This window comes from Nicotiana tomentosiformis, chromosome 5, assembly GCF_000390325.3.
Source record: "Nicotiana tomentosiformis chromosome 5, ASM39032v3, whole genome shotgun sequence".
Taxonomy (NCBI): Eukaryota; Viridiplantae; Streptophyta; class Magnoliopsida; order Solanales; family Solanaceae; genus Nicotiana; species Nicotiana tomentosiformis.
In genome coordinates this window covers 2,777,088-2,804,620 of record NC_090816.1, presented here as the reverse complement: position 1 = coordinate 2,804,620, position 27,533 = coordinate 2,777,088, and the positions used below count along the sequence as shown (strand labels likewise).

The following is a 27,533-nucleotide window of genomic DNA, read 5'->3' as shown; positions in this document are numbered from 1 at the left end:
TCTTTGGCCCTTTTTATCTCTTCGGCAAAGTCGAAACCTCGAGCATGGATCTCCTCGAGGTTCTTCCTCTGAGACTGACACTTAGCAAATTCGGCAACCCAATGTGCTTGAGTATCGGCATTATCCGCTGCCTCTCTTGCCTCCATTTGAGTCACCTCGGCATCATCCCGATACACGGCAATGGACTTGTCCGCCATGACTTTCGACGACTCAACCTCCGCCTTGGCCTCAGCAAGCAGTGTTTCAAGCTCCTCGATCATTTTGGCCTGGGCCGAACCCTTTTGCTTGACGCTTCAAAGCTAAACTTCGGCCGATAATAATTTCGCCAAGATGGTTTCTTTTTCTGCAGCCAGGCGTTCGATATTCTCCTTCCACCGGTTACATTCGTCCTTGATTTGATCGACTTCTTCCCGAAGCAACCCGATCTTTTCAATCTTTTGCTGCAGCTGAGACAATGAAGGGTTAGCTTCCACAGTTGGGTCAAACCCTTACTCTAACAGAACAAGGCTCACCTGCTTATCTAGTTCGGCCTCTTCTTCTCGAGCCTTGGCCAAATCTGCTTGGAGGTCCTTTATAACCTCATCCTTTTGGCCACAGAGAAGCCTCAGAGCATCTTTCTCCCCCGAGACTTTCTGAAGCTCGACCTTACACTGGCTGAGGTCATCTTGAAACTTGCTAATGGCCTACACAGAAGAAAATAACGAGTCAGGTTTAGAAAAAAACGAAGAAACCAAGCTCAGAAAAGCACGAAGAAACCAAGCTCAGTAAGGTCATTACCCGAGAAATGAAATGTTGTGCCTCTTCTAGGAAAAGAGAAACGTCACCGATATCAGAGGCATCATCGACTCCAGCGAAGCAATCCCGAAAAGGATCCCCTGCACTAGATCCTCCCCCCCATATCGGGGGTCTTCAATTCTCGAGCTTCTTTTAACGCCTCCTCAGAGAAGGTCGGAAGAGAAGGCGAACGACCCACTATCATGGTACCGAGCGAATCATTCGGGGCACTCTGATCGAGACTCGGGGTGTTGGAATCGGCCCCGACCGGTGTGGCTATCATCGGATCAGAAGGGCTGGCAATCTCGATAGCTTTTGCAGATCGAACCACCAAATCCGAAGCATCTTCTTCTTCTCTCAGTTGTTGGACCGAATCCATCAAAAGAGCGATTACTTTCCTCTTCACTCTTCGAGTTTTGGGCTTGGGATCCTCTAGCCGAGAGACAACCTTTCGCTTTTTATTTTTCCCCAGTTTTCGGACCGGGAACTTGTTTCCTTCCTCACCACTCGGAGGCCTCAAAATGGCATAATTGGTCACGCCTGCAAGAAAGGAAGTCAGTAACGAATGGAGCATAAAAGGCATTTCGAAAAGCATAAGAAGAGACCTTTACCGTGATTCTTGGCCTCCCACCTGCCTTTCGCCATATCACGCCAAGCGCGTTCGACATAAAAGGAAGTCGAGGCTAACTTCCGAACCCAATCCTCGAGGTCGGGCACCGCTTGTGGCATCCAAGGGGCAGCTGTATATCGGAGAAAAATATCAGGAAAAATCAAAGAAATATACAAAAGCAACACCTTATGAAATCACTTACGGTCGAAATTTCACTCCTCGGGGAACGGCAGCTTCTCTTCCGGGATAAGGTCGCGGGTCGTCACCCGAATATAACGGCCCATCCAACCCCGATCCTTGTCTTCGTCGATGCTCGACATTAAAGCTTTTGATGCCCGACGGTGGAGCCTGATTAGACCTCGAAAGATTTGAGGCTGATACAATCGTATAAGGTGATTTAAGGTAAAATCTAGCCCCCCGGCCTTGTTGGAGAAGAAGCGAAGTAAGATTACTATGCGCCATAGAGAAGGATGAATTTGACCGATGGTGACCTGATATCTTTTGCAAAAATCGATGATCACCGGGTCGACGGAACCTAACGTGAAGGGGTAAGTATAAACACTTAAAAACCCCTCCACATGAGTGGTGATGCTCTCTTCGGAAGAGGGAATTTGCAACGCAACCTCGGGACCCCAGTTGCAATCTCTCCTCACTGCCTCGAGTTGGCCCTTTGATATCGAGCACGTATACATCGACACATGCTCGCATCGACCCGACACCGACGAAGGATTTTCGACCCTAAAGTCGATCTTTAGGGTACACGGGCCAGGAACATACTCGTGGGCTGCTTCACCGGTGCCTTATCACCGGACGGCCGCGATGAGGAAGTTTTCTCCTTCTGAGGTACAGTTTTCGAAGTTTTGGCCATTGATATAAGAGAAAGAAAGCCAAAGGATGACGAAAGGTTGGTGATGCCAAACGCTGGTGTAGATATCTCTACAAGCGGCGAAATAGAGAGAGAAAGAGTAAGAAAATTTGGAAGAGTGAAGATGTAAAAGTGGTAAATGATGAGTGAGGGGTTATTTATAGGCTTGCATCGTGGCGGTTCAATATTAGCGGTGGCCGACCACCGTCTGACATGCATTAAATACCTTGAAAGACTAAATCGATGGGACAGCTATCACATACGTCATGATCGAGCCCTGTGAAAACGTCAACTTATAACCCGATTGAACCGTCGAAAATCATATCGATTCTCACCACATCCTTCCTGAGAAACGAGGGGACTATCTGTATACGGTTGAATTGGATTTCGGCCTTCCTACGTTCGATCGAGTTCGAATAGTAAGTAAGCGGAGTGGGATTTTGGGATGAGTTCCGAAGACAGTACAAATGAGTCTCGAGTTCCAAGGACTGATCGAGGAGTCGGCTCGATACTATTATCGAGCCCATGACCAAATCGATCCGCAAGGCAACGTGAGGGTGGTCGAAAATGTGCTATACCCACCCCGAAGGTCGAACTCAAGCCAAAACCAAGGGCTCGACCACTAACGAGTTCGAGCCAGTATCGAGCTCGCAGACAAGAGCCGTTACAACCGCACTAAGGGAGAGAATCTTGGCGGGAATCGAGGAAGAGACAGTTCATCATGGGATCTCCACTATATATTTTTTATTATTATTATTGTAAATAAAGCAGGATCCCTCTATTATAAAAGGGGAATCCTTGTAAGCATAAGACACACTGTAACGGAGGAGGCCTTCTCATATTGAAAGATATCTCATTTTGCTTGTTTTACTTTATCTTATTCGTTCTTCTTGCTCACTATTCTCATTTTCATAGTCAAGAACATAGATATTACTATTTCTCTATACGGTTTGAATTAAATTATATCACATATCTTTAGAACCATACACAAATTTAACTATATCCAATTTTTCGGGTAAACACTTTCCTTAAATATTTTTCTGTAGTATTCAACTATTCATATATATTTCTATTCTTACAGTTTATCTCAAGCTTCAGCGTTATAGGAAATTATCCACAGCTCAGCGAGTAGTTCACAAGCATGCAACTAAGTAGTATATCGGGGTATTATCACTTTTAGCCCGCGCAAGAAATTATTTATATTTGGTAGCCGAAAAAGTGTATAAAACTTATATAATTTTTATATATAACATACAGAATATATATATATATATATATATATATATATATATATATATATACACAATATATATACAAATTTTATATATTTTTCTGCTATTATCTTTACAGCAGCCATACAGTGTCATTTTTCCTAATATATCCGCTGCCAAATTGTAGCTAAAGTAGGTCTAGTTGCTTAAATTTTCCCTAGAATTAAAATTTTTATTTTTCCCGAGACATCAAAATTCACCATACCTATTATTGTTTGAAATCCACCTCTTCAAGTAGCAAATTTAGGAGTTTATCCTGTAAAAGGCCTTTTTTTCTAATAATTGAAGGTCAAAGTACTCCATATCATAAATAGTTCGAAAGTGGTTAACATTGATCGCAAAATTTAATTGCATATAAACATATCTTCTTAGATGACCGAAAATCTCTTTAGTCGGTGATGCATAGTTCGAAACTCAATAAGTAATAACCTTTTACCTTTCTCTACCTAAATAACTAGGCTTTTATATAAGACATCGTACTTATTAAACATATCATTAACCCAAATCAATAAAGTTTAGACGGAATAAACTGGTTATATGCTTAGTCAATCAAAACTGACACCACGACATTACACATTGTATTTAATGACTAAAATCTGGAGGCTATCAATCCAAAACATGGGTGGATGCTATCAATCTGATTTTGAATCCACAGATTATAGTACATGTTTATACTCTAAAGTATCAAGATGTTTATACTCTAAAGTATCAGCTTGTTACAGCAAGCAATATAGGGCATGCATAAAAGGGCAGCTCGCCACATTCACGCAAGATCTGAAGAAAGATCGCACCCCAATGAGTTTGATATAGCCAGTTAACCTAATGCAAGCATTAGTGGTTACTTCCACAGCTCAAACTCATGACCTATAGGTCACACGGAGACAACTTTACCACTACTCCAAGGGTCCATTCACCAGAAATACGAGTGCCACTAGTCAAATTTAAGCTGGTCAACTTTGACCTTGGCCCAAAATAAGTTGATTAATTTGGATACTTCTCTGACAACTAAGCCATATTCTCAAACTAGAAAATAAGATCAATGGTTAGTGCAAACCGTCCCCTGCAGTAACCGAAGTATACTGTTTTCCCACAATCCAGATTTTCTAGTTCTTTTTGGCATAAGACTTCCACTAATGACAATTAAATATCTAGCAATTTGAAAACTTTGGTAAGATCAGGATAAAATAAAAGCCGCTAAGAGTTAAATATATCACAAACATCTAATGAAAGAAAAGCGAACAGAAGACCCAACTTAAAACAGAATTATATCAGCCAAACATCTTGACAAAAACTTTTCTCACTAAGCATCCTGGCAGTTCCAAACTTAATCTTGAATTTTGGAGGCAGATTTCGGCTGCAAAAGTCGCATTTCCAGTGCCAGAACCTTCTCTATGCTACAAGAGTACTGGCGGTGGTAGATTCACTGCAAGGCACACGAATAAAAGACATTAATAATGCGTTTTTACAAAAAAAAGGAAAGGCAACCGGAAAATAGAAAAGCAAATTTGAGCAACCAGAGATGAACTGGCATTGAAACTAACTTCACATAAACCAATTTGAGCAACCAGAGATGAAAGTAAACTGGCTAAATGTCGTCTCAGACTATAGGAGACAGCAGTAATTTTAAATTGGTATGCATATTGAGATTGTCTTTTTTATTTTTGTAAGTGCAGATCAAGACTTGTCCTTTTTTTTTAAACAAGTGCAGATTGAGATTGTCCCAAGAGCTTTCTGCACTTAATCCCATCAAAATACAGCAGAGAATTCATTACAAAGTACAAACACACAGATTGCTCAAGTACTACAATGAGAAAGAGTAGAGGCAGATCCAGAAAAACCAACTATAACGAGGCTTGTTTTACTAAACATTAAGACCCTATGATTTATTCTTTCAGTTAACTAAACCTACCACTAAAATTACATACACCTTCAAATAACCTTTTCATTATATCATGATGATATAAACATAAAGCTAAAACTGCAAGGAATACAAGAAACCAAAAGTTGACCAGGAGAGCAACAGCATTCAAAATTTTCAATGGAACAAGAGTCTCCATTCTCCAGCTATAAAGAAATCCAAAATTAAATTCCAGAGAAAACCAAGCATAATGCACTAGTGGAGCCACAGAAAAAGTCTCTAATAAAAATTCACCCTCCCAACTACATTCCCAAAGACAATCACAACACATGCTTAGCAAAAAGTTATATCCTATTAAAATTTCCACAATCACTTGCATTGAACACATTATGTTCAAAATTAAGATTAGACTGTTTACTATGGTGACTCAGAAGCACAATGCTAAAGTCATATATATGAGAGTGGACTTACTACTTCCAGACTGGTGGAAGCTTCTTTGTTTTCTTATAGTAACGAGCAAGTCGGTGAATCCTGCTCTCAACAAGAATCAACCTAAACTTGGAATCCTTGTCCTTCCTGTTTCTCTCAAGATGCTTCCGGATAGCAACAGCCTTCTTGATAAGGTGATAGAGATCCTCGGGAATCTCAGGAGCCAGTCCTAGAATACAAAAATCATAGGTTAATCAACCATTTCCTTTAGATAAGTGTGTTATGAAGTATCAACTGAATCGCCAAACATGCCAAATAAGTACCATGAGCCTTCAAAATTCTGAGAATCTTGCTACCAGTTACACTCTTCACCTGAGCGATTCCATGAGAATCACGAAGAATAACACCAATTTGAGAAGGTGTCAAACCCTTTTTGGCAAACTTGCATATATTATCCTCAACCTGAAACACAAGAAAGTACATCTATTATGTTCTTTTAGTAAAACAAAAGGAAATAACTGAATGAGTTTACCAAGGTCAGGAAACGATCAGTCAGTTGTGCAACTAATAGTTATCACATTATTTCAGGATATTAGCTTGGCTCTTTTTAACTGAACTAAGTCCAACATGTCCTAATTTCATCAACTTAGCAACAACAACAACATACCCAGTGTATTTCCACAGACCTTACCCCTACCTTGTGAAGATAGAGAGGCTGTTTCCGGAAGATCCTCGGCTCAATATAACAAAATCACAGCAGTTATAACAAAGATCTACAACAACAACAACAACAACCCAGTAAAATCCCACCAGTGGGGTTTGGGGAGGGTAGAGTGTACGCAGACATTACCCCTACCCCGGAGGGTTAGAGAGGCTGTTTCCGAAAGACCCTCGGCTCAGAGACAATAGATCCGTGACAACAAATAAATAAATGGAAAAGCAATAACACAAATACTATGCAAAAGTGTGAAACACAACATAAACCGCTAGCAATCCTAGACAAAACACTATCAGACTAGCCGGTACAAAGAATAAAACCGCTCGACTATCCCTTGACCTACAACCATAATGCTTGACCTACACACCTTCCTATCAAGAGCCATGTCCTCGGAAATCTGGAGCCGCGCCACATCCTGTCTGATCACCTCGCCACAATACTTCTTAGGCCGCCCTCTACCTCTTCTCGTACCTGCCAAAGCAAACCACTCACATCTCTTAACCGGGGCATCTAGGCTTCTCCTCTGCACGTGCCCTAACCATCTAAGTCGCGCTTCCCGCATCTTATCGTCCACCGGGGCCACGCCAACCCTCTCTCGAATATCTTCATTCCAAATCTTATCCAACCTAGTGTGCTCGCAGATCCATCATAACATCCTCATTTCTACTACTTTCATCTTGTGGATATGTGAATTCTTGACTGACCACCGCTCTATAACATGGCTGGTTTAACCACCGCTCTATAAAACTTACCTTTAAGTTTCAGTGGCACATTCTTGTCACACAAGACTCTAAACGCTAACCTCCATTTCATCCACCCCAATATCGTGCGTAATATCCCCGTCGATCTCCCTATCTACCTGGATAATTGACCCTAGGTACTTGAAACTTTCTCTCTTAGGGATGACTTGTGAGTCAAGCCTCACTTCCATGTCCACTTCCCCCGTCACATCGTTGAACTTACACTCCAAATATTCCGTCTTAGTCATATTCAACTTGAAACCTTTAGGCTCCAAGACCTGCCTCCATACCTCCAGTCTCCCATTAACGCCGCCTTGCGTTTCATCAATCAGAACTATATCATCTGCGAATAAAATACACCATGGAACCTCCCCTTGAATATGGTGTGTCAGTGCGTCCATCGCCAGGGCAAATAAGAACGGGTTAAGCGCAGATCCTTGGTGTAACCCCATAACCACCGAAAAAAGCTCTGAGTCACCTCCGACAGTCCTAACCCGAGTCATAGATCGATCATACATATCCTTTATCGCCCTAATATAAGTTGGATAGCTTTTGTAGTAGAATCGCCCGGCATGAACCCGAACTGGTTTTCCGATATAGACACCGCCCTCCGTACCCTCCCTTCCACCACCATTTCCCAAACTTTCATGGTATGACTTAGTAACTTGATACCCCTATAGTTGTTACAATTTTGAATATCAACTTTGTTCTTGTATAGCGGAACCATCGTACTCCACCGCCATTCATCTGGCATCCTCTTCATCCTGAAGATAACATTAAACAACCCAGTAAGTCACTCCAAGCCTGCTCTATCCACATACCTCCAAAATTCTACTGGAATCTCGTCTGGTCCGGTCGCTTTGCCCCGACTCATCTTACGCATCGCTCCCACGACCTCCTCAAAGATCTATGGAATCTAATTTCTTCAACTTGACACGCTAATCTTTTTCCCTGCACAGAGGCAGTAACGAGGCATCACTAACCTATGCATCCATCATTTATCTGGAACATAGCTCAAAAGAGCAAAGGGCAACACCCCCACTTGCTTTTTGATGGTTAGGCGCTTAGGCTACAGAATCTACATATTACCTTGCATATGTTTCATCCTTGACATTGATTACGAAATATTGAATCCAGTTATAAGAGAAGAAAACAGGTGGAATATTTTTCCAGTAGTTTGCAGTAAACGGAAACGGTAAACAAAGTCGAAATGGATAAGCATATATAAGGTAATTGGAGTGCATTCCACCTACACACTAAAGGCAACATCTTTGAATACTCAAGGAAACACACACTCTAAGCTTTTACTCTTTTAGCTAGTCAATAGAGTTGGGACTTGGGGTCGGCTATATGAATCCTCACTGACCACGTTACTCCATTTAAACCAATTACGCAAATACAAATATTAATACTCAAGGAAACACACTCTAAGCTTTTACTCTTTTAGCTAGTCAATAGAGTGAGATAAATGAACAACAACTACGCCTCAATCCCAAACAAGTTCGGATCAGCTATACGAATCCTAACTGACCAAGTTACTCCATTTAAATCATCTCATACCAATATTATGCAAATACAAATATAAAAAAATACTCAAGGAAACACACTCTAAGCTTTTACTCTTTTAGTAAGTCAATAGAGTGAGATAACTAAACAACAACTACGCCTCAGTTCCAAACAAGTTCGAATCAGCCATATGAATCCTCACTGGCCAAATTACTCCATTTAAATCATCTCATACCAATATTATGCAAATACAAATAAAAAAAATACTAGTTTCATAATAAATGTTTGTAAACACCAACGGTATATTTCTATTTCATCAAATTGAGCAAAACTAAGTAAGATTTTCAAGGGCTTACATCAGGAGCAGAGATTTTCAACCAACTTGGTGGAGTCCTTTTGTACGGAAGTGCTGAAGCTGAAATACCCTTACTGTGAGCAAAAAAAAAGATTAACATACAAAGATCAGTACAATGTATTATCAAATATAGTATTATATAAATGGAAGAAAGAATGAACGAACCCTCGACTGTGCATACGACCCATGGCGGCTGTCGGCGGTGTTCTGGGGTGTGGCCACAGCAATAAAACCCTAAAATGGTTATTTGCGGGTAATTACGGCTTTATAGACTGCTCATTGTTTTTCCTTTTTTTCCTTTGGCAATGAAGTCTTTGCGTGTGTTCGAAACGACTGAAAATGTTTTACGTGTAAAATGTTTTCCAACAAAATATTTTTCAAGTATTAATTTTATTTATTTTTCGGTATTTGATACGCAAATTAAGAAAAATAACTTCTCAAGAGTATTCATAAATAATTTAGATACAATAAACATGAAGTCATAAATTTTCGAACCAACAACCTTTCGAACCCACAAATTTTATAAAGTTCTGAACCGCTAAACTTTCGAAACCGCAAAATTTCGAACCCGTAAACTTTATAATTTCTAAACCCGTAAACTTCCAAACACATAAACCTATGAACTCATAACTTTTGAAACTTGTAAAATTTCGAACCTGTAAACCGAAAGATGAAAAAACTAGAACTGAAAATATATTAAAAAATATATTTTTTTCCCCGGGAGAGGAATATATATAAAAAAAAATAATTTTTTTCCCGGGGGAGGCGGGAGTAAAACATAAAAAATAAAAATTTGAAATTACAAAAAAAAAAATTAAAATTGTGGGGGGTGGGGTGGGTGGTGCATAAAAAATCGAAATTTAAAAATTACAAAAAAAAAAAGTAAAAAAAATATTTTTTTGCGGGGTGGGGGCAGTGCGGTGGGGTGGGAGGTGGGTGGTGCAGAAAAACGAAAAAATATAAATTTGAAATTACAAAAAAGATAAAAAAAAAAATTACGGGCGGAGTGTAGGGTGGGTGGTGACGGAAAAAAAAACTAAAATTTAAAAAAAAAAAAAAAATTTTGGAGAGAGGGGTGGGTGGGTGTGAGAGTGTGGAGTGGGTGAGTGAGGGTGGAGAAGGTTGAGAAGGAGTTTTGAAAAATATTTTTCCTTCTCTTGATAAGTAAAATATTTAAGCCAACCAAACATGTGAAAATTGGAACTTCATATCAAACACACCTTTTTTCTTCGTTTTAAATCTCGCAATAATAATAATAAAGTACACTTCTAAAATAAGTAAAATTATTGCACAAAAGTATATTAATTTATTATTCCCTGTATTTTAATTTATGTGAACCTGTTTGACTGGGCACAGAGCTTAAGAAAAAAAATAAATACTTTTGAAATTTGTGATCCTAAACAAGTCAAAAAGGGGTTAAGAGTATTTGTGTGATTATAAGGGTAAAATTAAAAGTTCAAGCTAAATTATTTTCCAATTTAGAAAGGGGTCATTATTTTTGGAACGGACAAAAAAGAAAATAGGTTCACATAAATTGCAATGGATGGAGTATGATTAAACTATAAATTACTATGAGAATATATAGTAATTAATTACTTATAATTCATAAATAAGAATGTATGAAAATATGTGTATATATTCATTGAATTAGTGTATATATCGGCTGCGAGTGCTGATTTTTAACCTTCTAAAAGTTGTTTTTGAAGTTTTTCAATTTTTTTTTTAAATTTAGAAAAGGAGGAATTTTGCCCAAAATATTATCAAATAAATATAATTTTACGTGTTTGAATGGAGGTATTAAAACATACACTAATTCTTTTTTGTTAAAATGACTGAACTATTTTTAAAATTATTTATAAACTATTTAAAATTTAAAAGTATTTTTACATAAAGATGATTTATAGAAATGGAGTGGAAAGAGTTAGGAATTTTATTTGGAAAAGGATAATGTTGGGAATTACAAAGTATGAAGGATAAAATAGTAGAATTAAACATATTAACAACTTGTTTGGATGGTTGTTACATATCGTTTCATAACGTATCGTATCGTATTGTATTGTATTGCACTGTATTGTTTGATGAATACAATGTTTGGATAGATTGTAATGTTTGCCATCGTTTTATGATATCTCGCACCAGCAATACGAAGAATAAACTCGCAATATTATAAAGAAGAATTATAATATAGGGTAAAATTACTATATAAAAGGTAGGGTAAATGATAAAATAAGATTAGTATTTAATAATAACGAAGAGAGATTGAGATAAAAAGATAAGGTAATGATGCTACCACACCAAATCGGTCGTTACATAAAGTGACATATTTGTCGTTACGTAACGATTGATTTACCGATACGATACAATAAAATTTAAGTAACAATCAAAATAAAAATCGAATTTAAAGTGAAAATACGATACAATACAACAATAAGCAATCATACAAACAACCTGTAAAGTATTTTTAAGCTATATTGTTGGGTGATATTGATTTATAAAATACTTTTAATGTTTAAGCAAATAAGTTAATACCTGCTTATAAGCTTATCAACAGACTTTCAAGTTTCAACTCACAATGATTGATGCAAAATCTCTCTTTATTTCCTTCTCCAATAATTGATAAAATTGATTTTGTTGGCCAGAGAAGTCTGATCGTGAACGTTTGCAGCTCATTGAGTAACTCCAGATTACCAGGTTCTGAAAAATCTCCCTATTTTTTACCCTCCTCTGCTTTTGCTCTAGATAATAAAGTAGTAATTTTTTTTTTTTGAAACATTCAATTTTGAAGTTGAAAACTCCACATTTGGTCAATTATACAAATAGGTATTGTTATACTCCCTTGGTTCCAATTTATGTGATACTTTTCCTTTTTAATCTGTCCGAATATTCAAAAGGAGTAATATATTTTTATATTTAGAAATAATTTAACTTTAAATTTCTCAGTTCATACTTAATGAGATGATTTACAGTCACTCAAATGTCTTTGTATTGTTTTGGAGTACAAGTTTCAAAGGTCCACATAAATTGGAAGGGAGGAAGTAATATTTATCTTTTTTAAGAAAAATAGCTAAAGATTTAGAAAGTACTATAAATACAAGTAATAGTTGGATCAGGATGAAGAGAAGAGGATTAGGAAGTGAAGATGGATATTAGATGCTTCAGTATTAGAAACAAATGAAGTTTAGAAATGTTTAACAGAAGCAAATAAGAGAACTGTAATAATTGACCCCTGATACCAAATAAACCAAAAATAGTTTCTTTTTATTTTTATTTTTGGTCATAGCTGAAAAATGAAATTAGTTACAGTATTAATACAACTAAAACATCTGAAAGAAAATTTACAGCAGTATTTCCTTTTTAATAGTCAGTCCCAGCTAGTTTTGGGATTGAGCCTAGTCGTTTTTTACTAACTCTTAGGACTCGTTTGGTACTAGGGATAAGGGATAATTAATCCAGGGATTAAAATTGAAATGAGTTTATCCTACGTTTGGTTGGGATAAAATCGCGGTATAACTAATCCGGGATTAGTTATCCTGGGATTGTAGTGTTATTTTTATCCCTATGGGTGTGATAACAATCTCGAGACAACTAATCCCGAGAGAATTAATCCTGGATAACTTGTTTCCCAACGGAACGACCCCTTCATGCTTTCCACTAATGACAGATTGAGAATTATTTTTGCTCTTCTTTTTCTAACAACTTTTTGAAAAGTGTTGCATAGTTTGTAAATTCTGCTTAGTAGGGACCTAATCACACGAACTTCTTCTCAGAGTCGGATTCAGACCGCGCCTTATGAGGAAAGGGGGTTAAAGGACAGATCATCTGTCGAAGCGACAGCTGATAGTGACGATATTAAGAGGACAGAATAACCGACAAAGAGAAATGGAAGTGGTTGACAGCAAAGGTATGGTTTGTGTAACTGGTGGAACAGGATATCTAGCGTCATGGCTGATAATGAAGCTTCTTCAACATGGCTACTCAGTAAATGCTACCATAAGGTCCGCTCGAGGTTAATGTTTCCCACTTATTCTATTCATTGTCTTTTAAGCTAAAAGTGTAATATCTGATGAAAAAACTTTGAATGAATTTTTAGGTCATAAAACAGATGTTAGCTACCTCACTAACTTGTCCGGTGCATCCCAAAGGCTACGGATATTTCATGCTGATTTGGACAAACCGGAAAGCTTTAGTGCAGCTATTGAAGGATGCGTTGGAGTATTTCATGTTGCTCATCCGATGAATTTTGGAGACCAAGAAATTGAAGATGAAAAGATAAGAGAAGCAGTTGATGGAACATTGGGGATTTTACGCGAATGCCTCAAGTCAAAAACAGTAAGACGAGTTGTTTACACTTCCAGCAGAACAACACTTATGTTTAATGATAAAGGTTTAGATACAGTGGATGAGAGCTCATGGTCTGATATCAGTGTCATGAAAACCTTAAAGCCTATATCTACAGCTTCTTATGTGATTAGTAAGACGTTAGCGGAAAAGGCTGCTCTTGAATTTGCTGAGAAGCATGGACTTGATATGGTGACTGTTATTCCTAGTTGGATACACGGTCCCTTCTTAAGTCCTCGATTCCCAGAGTCATTACGATCAGCCATGGCAATGATTTTTGGTATTCCCCTTCTGCTCTTCAATCCCTGTAACTTTCTCGTGTCGAATTATTTACCATCTAGTTTAATCTCTTATCTACTGCTATATAGAAAAAGTAAGAAGGGAAGCTTTTAGTTTCTCATAGTCCCCTCTGCAAGTCCATTTTCTAAACCTCAACTGTATTGAGAAGAATTTTGATTAAGGTGTAGCTGATTGATATAATGAGCAGAATCGTTACCTAAACATAAGAAAGACATAAGTTTTAGATAGATTTTGAGTGGAGACATTATTTCAAAGCTCTTAATAAAGGAAGCTAATGTTATATCTATATGTTTGTCGCTGTACGAACATTTTGCAATACAACTGCTGGAAGCAATATCCTTATTTTCCTTTCTTCTTTGGCATAAGCATGTCTTGATCTGAGCAGTTTATGAACTCATCTTTCTTCTTCAACAGGCATAATCGCGTTCTTTTTCAGAGATGGTTCAGTTGATTTTCATCATTATTCCTCATTTATTTGTTTCATGTGATCACGTCGTGTTTTTTTTAGAAAGACTTCTATGAGTTTTGCCCATATCGACCTCTAGTTTTTTTGTTTGTTCATTTTCACTAAGGAGCATTTTCTTTTTCATTCTTGCCGAGAAACTTCCGGCTCCTAATTTCTTCATCTAATTCATTCTTTTCATAATGCTCTATCTTTTCTTTGGGATAAATAGCTAAAAAGCATCACATCTTATCCCCACTGTTTACATACATCACTTCTAATTGTGCTAGATAGCTAGACTTTTTTTTTTAAAATGTTGTGTTGAATCAGCTTATCATGGCGAACTTTCTCTAGATTAAGCCTTTCTCTCTTTGTCATGTCTTCTGAGTTATGCAGGTTATCAGGAAAACTGCATGAAGTATCCCTCGCTTACCCCATTCGTGCATGTAGACGACGTTGCCAGTGCACACATATTCCTTCTGGAGTATAGTAAAGCAAAAGGGAGGTATGTTTGCTCTTCTGTAGAAGTTACACCAGATGAGCTATTTAAGTTCCTTTCAACAAGGTATCCTGAATATCAAATACCTGATGCCGAGTGAGTTCCTGTTACGCTCCTTTAGCTATTTTTTCCCCTCCGAGATTAAAAGGAAGTAATTCAACTTATCTTTTACCCATTTTCAGTTCCTTGAGGGAGATTGGAGGGCTTAAACACCCTAGCCTTTCATCAAAGAAATTTTTGGACACTGGATTTAAGTACAAGTATGGCCTTGAGGAAATGTTTGATGGTGCAATTGAATGTTGCAAACAAAAGTGTATACTCTAGTTCAGGTTTAAATCTCAGCGGAAAGGCAAAAACACTAAGTGAAGTCTTCCTATTTGTCGATGTCTTGGTGAACAGAGTTAATAGGTGTTGTGGGAGGTAGCAGGTATCTCGTGAAATTAGTCAAGGTGGTCCGGACACTTAAGAAGGATAAGAAAATCGATCATATTTCGTGCACTCTAGTTCAGGTTCAAATCTCAGCGGAAGGCAAAACACTAGGCAATAGCTTGCTACCCATCCAAATTTTGGTGCACAGAGTTATCCGGTGTTGTGGGAGTTGGCAGATATCCCGTGTTCAGATTGGAAGATGGAAGTGCTAAGAAACTTTGTTACATTGGATTGCAGAGAATTAAACAACCTCCATTTTTGGATTTTTCCTGATTGGTGAAATTAAAAATCATTGTTTTAGCTTCTTCTTTGAAGCATTTTTTGAATTAATGTAAAGTATTAAGCATTACATATAATGGAGATGTTATAAGAAACACTATCTGCTTTTGTGTCTTGTTTATAAGAAACAGAGTCATGATTTGAAATTTATGAATTCGAAATTAAAGTCTTTTTAAGTTATTGGATTCGATCGAACTCGTAACCGATACTTCGCCCCTAATACCTTATATCTTGTATCTTTCTTAAGGCATTCGGTTTCATTGACATTATTACTTTAGAGTCTAGACTAATCGACTATTTGGATTACTCTTTCTACTAATTTCTGGAAAAGCAAAACATTTGGAAACTGATACTGATTCAAATCTTAAACGGGACGTACTAAATCTAAACATATTAAGTACTACTACTAGCTATTTGAAATTAAATGCACGAATAGTTTGCAATATAAATAGTGCTATATCATTCTTTTTGGAATTCCACGATCCATCAACTTGTTTTCGATCTTTATTTTTTCATCTGTTAAATCACCGAGACGAACTAAGCATCTGTATCTTTCTTTCCTAATCATGTTCTTGTATATGTAACAAGCTAGTCCGAACACTATCGTTATAACAAGAAAAAAAAGGAGAAAATACAAAGGAAATCTCTGATCCACTTCAAACTAAGGGTGTCAAACGGATCGGCCCGGTTGGGACGGGAACTGGCCTGTGCCGGGAAAGATTTCACTACCGGGTAACCAGACCGGTCCAACCCGGTAAGGTCTTGTCAATCGTGAACCGGTTCAACGGCTAGTTCAATTTTTTTTTAATAGTCTTGACCGTTGGCAACGGTCAACTGCCATTTTGACCGTTGCCCAAAGCAAATTTGCAAGAATAACCCTTTTTGGGTATTTGTTTCAAAAATAATATTTTTATTATTTATTATTTTAACCCTTTGAAAAACTATAAATATACCTCCCACTCTTCTTTATTTCTTCACTCATCTCTCAATTTTCAAACCCAAATTCTCAATTCAAGTTAAATCATGCCCAGTGCGTCTAGAGTGCGCTCATATGTTTGGGAACACTTTGAGGTGGTAGAAGAAAATGAAGAAGTTCGCAAAATAGAGTGCAAGAACTGTGGTCGAGTCTTAAATGTTCGTCGAAAGTGGAAGGGCACAAGCTGTTTAAGGAGGCATATCAAGGGTTGTCTTGAGCGTCCTCCATAAATTGGTATTTAAGTTGATTTAAGACAATTTGTGTTATTTTGAATTTATTAGACTTATTTAAGCTTAATGTGTTAGTTTATTAGACAAGTTAATTTGAAGTATTATTATGCAATGAAAATATAAAATGAAAGCCTTTGAAGTTTGATCCTTACATATTGGTCTTATTAAATAGTTTTATGTAACCACTTAATTTCAATTTTCAAATTTTAAAATTCAAATTTTAACACTCTACTAGATGGCCAAGAAGTTCATATTGATTATGAAGAACTTACTAGGGCAATGCAAAACCTTTGAAGTTTGAAGATTGTATTTAATAATTCAAATTTGAATTTACTCTTTTTTCTTTAATTTTGTTGTTGTAAAATGTAAACTTTAAGTTGCAAATTTAAATTAAAAAAAGAACTTGCAAATTATAAGTTATATTTGTTTTTCATGTTCATTCTATTATCTTAAATTCGTAACGAATTTTTCAAATATAAGGCTTTTAAAGCCTTTGAAGTTTTTAACTTTTTATTCAAAATTTCAAATATAAGGCTTTTAAAGCCTTTGAAATTTATTCAAACATTCTTTTTATACGTTAGTTTTTAGTATAAATAACGATTGTTATACAAAATACAAAAAAATAAAAAAACAAAATCGGCCCGGCCCAGCCCATTAGACCCAGAACCGTTCAGGTTCAATTTAGCACCGGCTAAACCCGGAATCGATAAAACCGGTAAATTGTAATCGATAACTGGACCGATACCGAAACCGGCCGACTCCCTTTTCCTCTGACTCGGTCCGGCCCCTTAACACCCATACTTCAAACTTCGGGGGAAGTGCACAGTTAGCCACTAATTAGAGATATTTTTACTCTTTAGCTACTATTTAAAATGTATTTACTCTTTAGCCAGTGCTTAATAATTTTTTACCTGCCCGGACGAAAATACCCCTGTGCTAGACATGGGTGCTGTGTAAATATTAAGGACATGGTGTCCTTAACTTCATGAATGTTGTGTAAATATTAAGGACGAAGTGTCCTGTATTTGCACCTTCCGTTGTTAAACTTTAGGACATCATGTCCTTAACTTCATATGCGCAGTGTAAATGTTAAAGACATGACGTCCTTAACTTTATGTGTACAGTGTAAATGTTAAGGACATAATGTCCTTAACTTGTATTTGCACCTTCTGTTGTTAAACTTTAGGATCTCATGTCCTTAACTTTATATGTGCAGTATAAATATTAAGGATACAGTGTCCTTAACTTCATGTGTGCAGTGTAAATGTTAAGGACATAGTGTCCTTAACTTTATGAGTATTGTGTAAATATTAAGGACATAGTGTCCTTAACTTCATGAATGCTGTATAAATATTAAGGATAAAGTGTCCTGTATTTGTATTTTTCGTTGTTAAACTTTAGGACATCATGTCCTTAACTTCATATGTACAGTGTAAATATTAAGGACATGACGTCCTTATCTTCATGTGTGCACTGTAAATGTTAAGGACACCATGTCCTTAATATTTAATAGCACTCATGAAGAAAGGGTAAAAATGTCTTTTCGTATTAATTTTAATAAAGTAATGACTATTTTTGCTCAGCATTAAAAATACTAGATTAAAACTAAATACCATATTAAAAAGTGGCTATCCCAAGTCATTTCTACTCAAACTTCATAGGTGCTCTCGTTGTCAAGGCCAAAACTCAAGGGGTGTATTTAGAATTAAACCAAACAGTAAAAGAACATAAGAAATGGTCAAATGAAATTACGTGGCAAGAAACAGAACAGTGGGATGTCCTAAAAAGAGTGAAGGTCACAACTCTGTTTTCACTAAAAAGAAGTGGAAAAAAGGAAAAAAGAAAAGTAAGAACAAAGAGAAGGAAGAAGGAAGAAAGTAGGCCATGGGTGATCTACTCTCATGGCTATTTTCCTTCTTCCTTCTTGTTGCTGTTCTTGCTACTATCCTCTACCAGGTAAATATCTTTTTTTTTTTGTGTGAATATTTCTTAATAAATTCATAAATCTAATACATATCTGTACTGGGCTTTTTTTTGTTGCTTATTTGGTAATTTGGGGGTTACCCATATAGATTCTTTGTAATAGTTATGTTACCTCATTGCATTTTTGGCTATTCTTGGGGGTGATTGAAATTGGGAAAGTGAAAAAATCAAAGCTTTAACAAAAGGGGAAATTTTGAATAGAAGCAATTTTACTTGATTTACAGCTTGTTTGAATGGTTGTTAGCCATTGTTTTATAATGTTATCGTTTTGTACCGTATTATATTGAGAAAAAGAAACTAGAGCAGCACAAATAGGTGCTAGTCTGAAATTTGAGTTTCTAGTGCTTCTTAGAAAAAGAAAAAGAATTTAATTTTCTTGCCTCTAAGCTTTTGTAAGTGTCGCTCCTAGGGCTTTGGTCTAGTGGTAAGAGCTCAATTTGTGATGTGTGGGTTAGACATGTGAGCCCCGCCATAAATAAAAGCCTGGTATTTAAGTAGAAAAGGGTAGACGGACGGCCCATTATCCACCAAGTTTGGAAATGTGATCCATCGGCCTCGGGGATTTCTTGGTTCTCAAAAAAAAAAAAAAGGAATCTTTTGTAAGTGTCAACCTATGAATTCCCAAGAAGTTCAATGGTCTTTGAAGTAAAAATAGATTCTTTTTAATGTCTGCTGGTAAATGAGAGGTAACCTCGCACCCCCTCGGAAAAAAAAAGATTCTTCTTTGCAATTCCTTTTGTTGTTATTCCCAGATAGAGTCTAGAATAATAGGTGAAGTACTTCTGAATATTTATAGCTCAGTGTAGAGATAAGGGTGGGAATTTGGAGAATCTCTAGTGTAGAAAACCCTTAATTTGCTTTAAAAGACAAAATATTTAGTCATGAAACGGAACTCATAGCCAACTTTAACTAGTTTGAAAATTGCAGAATTGTTGATTGACTTTCAAATCATCCAAGAAATTAAAGCTTGTTTCAGCTGATTGACTAGACATAGGTTTGAGAATGCCTTTGCTGTAATAAGTCATTACCAAGATATCTCGTCAAGGGTTCGGACCATTATTTAAGTGGGGTAGAGGGGCGAGTCCATTATTCACCAAATTTGGAACCGTGCACAGTAGACTCTCAGGCATTTCTTGGGTATCAAAAAGTCATAATCAAGATATCTTGAAGGGTTTCAAATAGTGATCATACAATTAGACCCAAGGGCATTATTTGTAAATGATGTTTGATAATGTAGGAACGCAAATTGTTGTGATATACTAATGAGGTTTGATTATCGTATGTTGTTTTGATCTATTTAACCCTTAAAGATGAGAGACTATGACGAATCATTCTAGAGTACATGGGCAATAGTTAGGAGAGGTGTATCAGCGGCGAGCAAAAGAAAGATTATTAGATACCTTAGGGAAGCCTGGCCAGTACCACTGGTGCAAGTTTCCCCGCATGTGGCTCGTCTGTGATAACACTTCAGCTAAGTCTAACTAGGCTCAAGTGCAGACCTTTCACCGTGGACCGAGGCTACACAAGGGTAAAACGGCAAGGAAACTTCGCTGAGGAATGAAGATTCTTGTTTGTTTTTCTTCAAAACCCTCAATCTCCTCTCGCTCGCCTCTGCTAACAGGGTCTCGGTTGATTTCCGTTCCTTTCAAGCTTGGTCAAACCTATAGTTGAATATTATTGACTTAAGTTTCGGCGGAGCCAAGCCACAAGCCAAAAGTGACTTGATCCCACTCAAAAGATTTTAGTTGTATTATGTTGTGTGACCACCAGTTTGGCAGGCTTATCGTGCTTCTTAATGCTTGCTTCCCTGTGTCGAGGAAGATAAACTTAAAATATACAATATCTACTTACTTTAAAACAAAAAACTTAAAGAATTAGAACACAAAATCTACTTTTACAATTAACTCTCTAGTGATACAGGCTATCTAAAATGGGCTTGACGTCAAATGATTATAATTATTAGCTATGATGATAGGGTCCAATGTTGTTGAATGGAGTGAATGAACTTTCTCAAATTGGAAATCTGCAAAAGGTGTATATTGTTTTGATATTTAAAAAAGAAGACATTAAGACATGAGCCATTCTCACATATTTATATTTAGTTCACATTAGCAATAGTCTACTTGAGTTTCACATAGCATAGACAGTCCAATAAAAAAAGGAGGGTTTTAGTAGGTTGAACGTAAACGTAGAAATAATTTAGATTTTTAGATGAATTGTCTGAATAGAGATGGACCCAGATGATTCATAGGATTGAGAGAATAATTAGCAATATTTCAAGTATCACTGATCCTTAACTTCATAGCTTCCAAAACATACTTATTTTTGAGCTCACCTTCTCTCTCTTTTCTTACTGGTGTTTTCTTCCTTATATTTGGGCTTGGAGAATATTACAATTGCAGTTATTTATTGCAGCTCATGTGCTTGGCAGACCTTGAATACGATTATGTTAACCCTTATGATTCGGCATCTCGGATTAACAGAGCAGTGGTACCAGAGTTTGTTCTTCACGGAGTGCTGTGCTTCCTACATCTTGTGACGGGGCATTGGTTGATGTTTCTGATATGTCTACCATACCTATATTATAACATCAAAGTGTAAGCATCTATAAATGAAACATGTAGAGAAATCGTCGTATGTGACGGTTGTTAATCCCTTTAACTATTTCTTAGCTCTGACATCTCAACTGCTGTTAACCTTTGATCAGCTATGCAGATTGCTCCCACTTGGTAGATGTAACTGAGATTTTCAATCAGCTTCCATGGGAAAAGAAGATACGGCTATATAAGCTTGGATACCTTGTGATACTTCTTGCCTTTTCAATATTTTGGTATGGTATCAGCGACAAGCTGCTAATCCTCATCTCTGAAACAACTTGTAAACAAAGTTATGTCGTTAGTTTTGGCTCATGTGCAATCTTGTTTGTGATTTTAGGATGGTTTGGAGCATTGTGGACGAATGAAGTATGACGAATTTGCTGCTTTCGCTGAGGGTACGTACCCCCCCTTTCGTTCTCCTCCCCCCCCCCCCCCCCCCTCCCCATATGACTTTGGAATTATATAGAAAAACTAGCAAAGTCCTTAAGTTGGTGCCTTTTCAACCTTTCCATAGTGCGTTTCTTTTCATATAACTAGGATCAGTTATCTGTCGTGAAGTTTATCTTTTGTTTTCTTTACATGTTTTCAATAAAAAATACTTCATCATGTTCAAATGAAGAACTATGGTTTCTACTTTGAGGCCAGTTTAATTGCTTTTTGCTAAAATGAAATGGCGTTCCACATTATATAACTCAAAAGCTTTAAGTACCTACTTCTACATTGTTTACTCATGGTTACAAACTTACACTTGCATATACTGAAATCTTTCCACTGTTTCCACCTTCCCTTCCAACTACTTTTGTCTGGGTGTACTATTTTCCTTCTAAATTATCTTGAAATACATTTTTTTGATTGCAAATATATCTCAAAAAACATATGTGACATTAATATATACTCCCTCCGTTTTAATTTATGTGAACATATTTCCTTTTTAGTCCGAGCCAAAAAGAATGACCACTTTCCTTATTTGGAAACAATTTATCTTTATGCAATAATTTATAGCCACACAAAATATATGTGCCTCATTTTACACCACAAGTTCAAATGTCTTCTCTTTTTTCTTAAACTCCGTGCCCAATCAAATGGGTTCACATAAATTGAAACAGATGGAGTACTATTTATTATACATAAAGTAGTGCACTTGGACCTAAATACTCAACTACATAGGTTGAGAAGTTTGGAATTATGTGGTTTTATTTTAAAAGTTATATGTGAGTACCTAAAATTCACTTCCTGTGCATGTTTAGTTCTCTTTTCCTTTTTTTCCTTGTATAGAGATCCTAAAGAGCAAAACGGACAAAAAAATCCCATTGTAAATAGTTAAAGGAAACACTACGTTAGAAAGTTGAAGGGTAAATGAATATAAAAAATGAACAAGAGAAAGAACCTATATGTGATAAACTTATAACTAAATACTTTAGAAAATGCATGATGAATGATAGAACTACTACAAAGCAAATCCAACCATCTTTTGGAGCATAATCAGTTAGTGAATAGAAAGTCATTCATGACTTCATTTTATTGCTTTTACAAAGTATAAAAACGAGGAAATAAGAAAAAACGAACAAACACTGAATTCACATGACGACACACTAATGCATAATAGTAATTTGTGGACACTAAATCGCCTACGCACAAAAGTAGTAAAGGCGCTCCCAATCAAAGATGCTTTGTGAACAAGTACAACAAGTCCAACAATCACTGCAATCACTGTCCGACGTTCAAGGTCTAAGACAAGTATTAAGCTGTGGGAGCACTCTTCTCTTGAGTCCTGAGAGCACATGATCAACATCCGGTGTAGCTATAACTTGTTTCTTTGAGAACAAGTGCACATTGACTGGAATATTTCACCATCATAATTATCAGAATTAATTAATCATTAAGCATAATATGAAAAACCCATATTTACACATCATATAATGAAACACACATGCATACACATTACTAAACTCAATTCGTACCTCTATACATATTAACAAGCAACATAATGTAGAAGAACAATGTAGAGATAAATAGAGTTGGATACTAACCAATGGTTGTCATGATAAGAATAATGATAATGAAGCTAAGCTTAAGCAACGCCATGCTAGGAATAGCGTCTCACGCTTTATGAAATTTTGTGTGAGTGTCTCATTGCTCGATCCAAAGGTCGTAATTTATAAACCTCTTGATACATATGAAATTGCATTAATATTTAAAATGAGATATTTGACCAAGACGTACTCTATAGTGGTATGTGCTTCTTTGTTTTTCTTTCTAAAATAAGGTTGACTTGATTTCAGATCCATTTTTTCCATATGATGCATGTTCCGATTAAAGATGAAGACAATCCAAAGCATTTATGTTATGCACATGGCTACTAAAATTTTCTACTTAACTACGCATTGTCCACTTGATTAAGGAAATTATAGACTTTTTTCTTTTGTGATTGTAAAAGTTCAGATTGAATTGTTTATAATTTCTTGTTATATTCCTAGTGGTAATTGCGTTGTGCACATAATTCAAGTAATGAACTAATTACTTGTTAATTGCTTAGTCTGCAAGACTGGATAACAAGTATACGCAGTTTGATTAGTAGTGCATATGATGCATTAATCTTTTATTTTGCAAGCTTGAATGACACGGTTATACAAGTTGATGATGAAATGATCTCCTATTCCCGTTTACGATTTGAATAGAAGAAAATGACTTTAGAAAGATCTCTTTTGTATTTTTACAGATCTCATGTATTATGTTTCTCTTATGAAAAATGTCATATAACTAAAATAACATTCGTGATGTACTACAAAACCAAATCTCTTATGAAAAATGTCATATAACTAAAATAACATTCGTGATGTACGACAAAACCAAATCTCTCCAATTTCATTAGTAGTGCATGTGACATATTAATTGCTTATTTTTCAAGTTTGGATAGCAAGATTTGATTAATTAGTATTGCATGTGACAGCTATGAGGCTATCCCAAAATATTGTTCTCATTCCATTCATTGAGGTTACTTGGTATCTAAATGCATAAATTAATTGGAAAAACAACAGGGAATTAGCTCAAATCCTTGCTTTTTTCTTTTTGTGTTTGCTGTTGAGATAATAGAAACTGTTGTGCAGTTTATACCATTTGTTCTTTTCAGTTTTGGTTGCAAATTATTGTGCGGTTAGAACGTCACATGCTACATCAAAATTGTCAGAAGGAAAGTGAGAAGGAGTTGGAACAATTTAGAAGAAGTAACATATTTGACCATACTTCTAAAACAGTTCTCATCTATTAAATAGATGATTTACTATTACTAGTTGGATATCAATGGTGTCATTTGTATGCCTTCTTGAGTTTTTCCTTCTGATCTGATATACCGCGTTTTGGACTTTTGTATGTTTGTGGGATTTAGTTGGGGCACTCTATTGAAATAACCAAGTATGTTGCATTTGCTACATTGCGAAGATTCCCAACAGCCAAAAGGACTGGTAATCGTTATGTATTAACGATACCATTAACACTCAACAATCATGTTTGATGTAAATCTAAGTTTTCCCGACTTCTGAGTCTTTATCTTCCAATCCCTTTTAGGTGTTATGTTTCAAGCAACTTGAACTTTTGTGTATAGTTGTATTACTTCTTTTTAGCTCTTCCGAGCTAAAGTTAAGAGCCACATTTCTATGTTGAGCCGTCTTCTAAACCCTTTGTTTCTTAAACTTGTCGGTATAGTTGTGTTATTACTTACTTTTAGCTCTTTGGAGCTAATGTTAAAAGCTACATTTCTCTGTTGAACCATCTTCTAAACCATTTGCTTATTTTTTCGTCTCTTTTCTCAGGTTTGATTGAATGAAGAGATTGGAATTCTACTATCACAGTGGAGCTGGCCTTCTGGCTTCTATCGGCGTTACTCAGTTAATGATGTCGTTAGCTAACGGCGTTAGGGAGTTAATCAAGAAAGAGGGTAGTCCTCAACATAGGGAAAGCATACACTTTTTCTGATGTCCTTGAAATCTGATTTCTGGGAAATAGGCATTGAGATGAAGTGATGTAAATTGTGACACTAGTTAGAATCTTTTGTTGTATGGGTCTTTGCAAATGATTTACAAAATGTAATATGAATCATTTAGTTGCAAATATTTCCATGTTCTTCAATTTCCAGTCGAAAGCAATGTTTAGTAGAAATAGATTTTCAATGGTTTTCTTTGACAAAAGAATATTGATAATTGCTCTTAATATTTCCATGTGAAGGGGCGGCTTGGTGTAGCTGGTAAAGTTGCTGCCATGTGACCAGAACGTCACAGGTTCGAGCCGTGGAAATAGGCTCTTGCAGAAATGCAGGATAAGGCTGTGTACAATAGATCCTTGTGACGGTTCTTCCTCGGACCACGTGCATAGAGGGATCTTAGTGTACTGGACTGCTTTTAATATTTCCATGTTCTATAATTTTGCCAAACTAGAGCTGTCAACTTATATAAAAGGAAAAGGAGAGGAAAATGTCATGCTTAGCTTTTGACACAAACTAGCAAATCCAATTATTAATATTATTATTCAAAGTATAAAAGACAAGTAAATAAGAAAAGACTAACAAACATTGAAATTACAGGAAGACACACTAATGCATAATTGTAATTTGTTTGTGTCACTAGAAACTAAAAATTCCATGCACACACCAATTCATCCTGAGAGCACATGATCAACATCTGATGTAGCTTTAACTTGCTTCTTCGAGAATGAAGACGCATTAACTAAAATATTTCACAATCATAAACTAATTATCGACATAATAATAAAAGTTTACATTTGAACCTCGTATAATAAAACACATGCATATACATTACTGAATTCAATTTGCATGAAATATAACACAATATTGTAGGAGAATAATGTAGAGATTAGCAGAGATGAATACTAACTAGTGGCTGCCATGATAAGAATAGTGAATATGGAACTAAGCTTAATCATCGCCATGCTAGGAATAACACTTCAACCTATAAGAATTTTTTTGTGTAAGTATCTCATTACTAGATCGGAAGCAGGGACGGCTCAATGAAGTTGGTGGCCTAAAGCCAAATTGTATTACGAGGCCTATTTCACAAAATTCATATAACGGTGAGACACAAAAGATCTTCTGTTCTAATCAATGGGTCAATTAAACATGAGAAAATAGCTAAACCAAAGAAATAAAGTTTGAAATTGAAAAGTGAAATCTCAAAGTCATGCGAAAGAAAGGAGGAAAAATTAGAACGGAAGAGAAAAATAAATATACTACTAACAAGACGGAAATTTGTGTTTCTTTACTCACTCGTCTGTGCATTCTTAACCAAATAAACAAATCTTAAAATTTGGACTCTTAATATTAATCGCATAAGATATATAATACATAATAATATAGTATAATATTTTTGGGGCCCTCTAGAATTTGGGGCCCAAGGCAATGGCTTGAGCATCCTTACTCTCCAGCCGGCCCTGATCGGAAGGTCGTAATTTACAGCTTGTTTGGTTGTTACCTATTTGTATTGTATCATATTATAACTTTAAATACAATATTTATTTTGATTGTTACTTAAATTTTATTGTATCATATCGTTAAATCCATCGTTACATAACGACGAAAAGTGCCACTTTATGTAACGACGGATTTGGTGTGGTGGCGTCGTTACCTTGCTTTTCTCTCATTTTGCCCTTCTTTATTATTAAATAATTATATTTTATCTTTTACCCTGCTTTTTTATATAATAATTCTACTTCGCGTCCTATTTTTTTCTTAGTAATGCTGCAAGTTTATTCTTCATATTTTTGGTGCGTGACATCAAGAAATGATGGTAAACGATACAATCTATCTAAGCATTGTATTCATCTAACAATACAATACAATACAATAAAATATAAAACGATACAATATGAAACGATACAATAAGAAACGACATGTAACAACCATCCAAACAAGCTGTTATAGTCCTCTTGATAACTAACTACTTCAGGCATGTAATATATTTGTTTATTTTTCCCTTTTATTTCTTTAATTATTTTGGAACTTTACACGGTATACCCCTCTAAAAAACCCTTAACACTATATACTTCAGTTATAAAATTACATCCAGTACACATTAATTAATTACTACACGTATTCAATTAGTCAAAGGGCAATAACTACCTAACAAATTTGTCGCCTAAATTAAAGGAAATATATATACGAAGCAAATCCAAAATCTTACTACATCCATTTTAAACTTGGACATAAAATTAAAGAATAAAAAAATATTATCCATTTTTTTAATTATGGGAACCTTTGTCCTTATTTTGTTGTATTTACAGTAAATTAATCACCGTATACTATTAAAGTATGTTAATATTCCAAGTA

At 36.0% G+C, this 27,533-nt stretch overlaps 3 protein-coding genes across 4 annotated transcripts; 2 read left to right on the top strand and 1 right to left on the bottom strand.

Annotated features, from left to right (window-relative positions):
* Positions 1–4,675: 4,675 nt before the first annotated feature.
* LOC104092272 (small ribosomal subunit protein uS15) lies at positions 4,676–9,448 on the bottom strand. Its single transcript, XM_070201917.1, has 5 exons — positions 9,292–9,448; positions 9,128–9,200; positions 6,131–6,269; positions 5,850–6,036; positions 4,676–4,943 (listed from the first exon to the last, which is right to left on the bottom strand). Exons 1-5 carry the CDS (start codon positions 9,312–9,314, stop codon positions 4,910–4,912), a joined length of 456 nt encoding a protein of 151 aa, XP_070058018.1. The 5' UTR covers positions 9,315–9,448; the 3' UTR covers positions 4,676–4,909.
* Positions 9,449–11,649: 2,201 nt separating this feature from the next.
* LOC104101589 (vestitone reductase) lies at positions 11,650–15,589 on the top strand. Of its 2 annotated transcripts, none has more exons than XM_009609071.4 (5): positions 11,650–11,817; positions 12,894–13,132; positions 13,217–13,744; positions 14,603–14,711; positions 14,888–15,589. In XM_009609071.4, the coding sequence occupies exons 2-5, from the start codon at positions 13,006–13,008 to the stop codon at positions 15,027–15,029; spliced, it is 906 nt and encodes a 301-aa protein (XP_009607366.1). In that variant the 5' UTR covers positions 11,650–11,817; positions 12,894–13,005; the 3' UTR covers positions 15,030–15,589. The 2 variants fall into 2 exon arrangements, with proteins under 2 accessions (XP_009607366.1, XP_009607365.1); XM_009609070.4 differs by having other exon boundaries at positions 14,603–14,801.
* A 2,826-nt stretch (positions 15,590–18,415) lies between these two features.
* On the top strand, positions 18,416–25,324 carry LOC104101588 (protein cornichon homolog 4-like). Its single transcript, XM_009609069.4, has 5 exons — positions 18,416–18,575; positions 21,018–21,199; positions 21,310–21,432; positions 21,537–21,594; positions 25,009–25,324. Exons 1-4 carry the CDS (start codon positions 18,504–18,506, stop codon positions 21,562–21,564), a joined length of 405 nt encoding a protein of 134 aa, XP_009607364.1. The 5' UTR covers positions 18,416–18,503; the 3' UTR covers positions 21,565–21,594; positions 25,009–25,324.
* Positions 25,325–27,533: the final 2,209 nt, after the last annotated feature.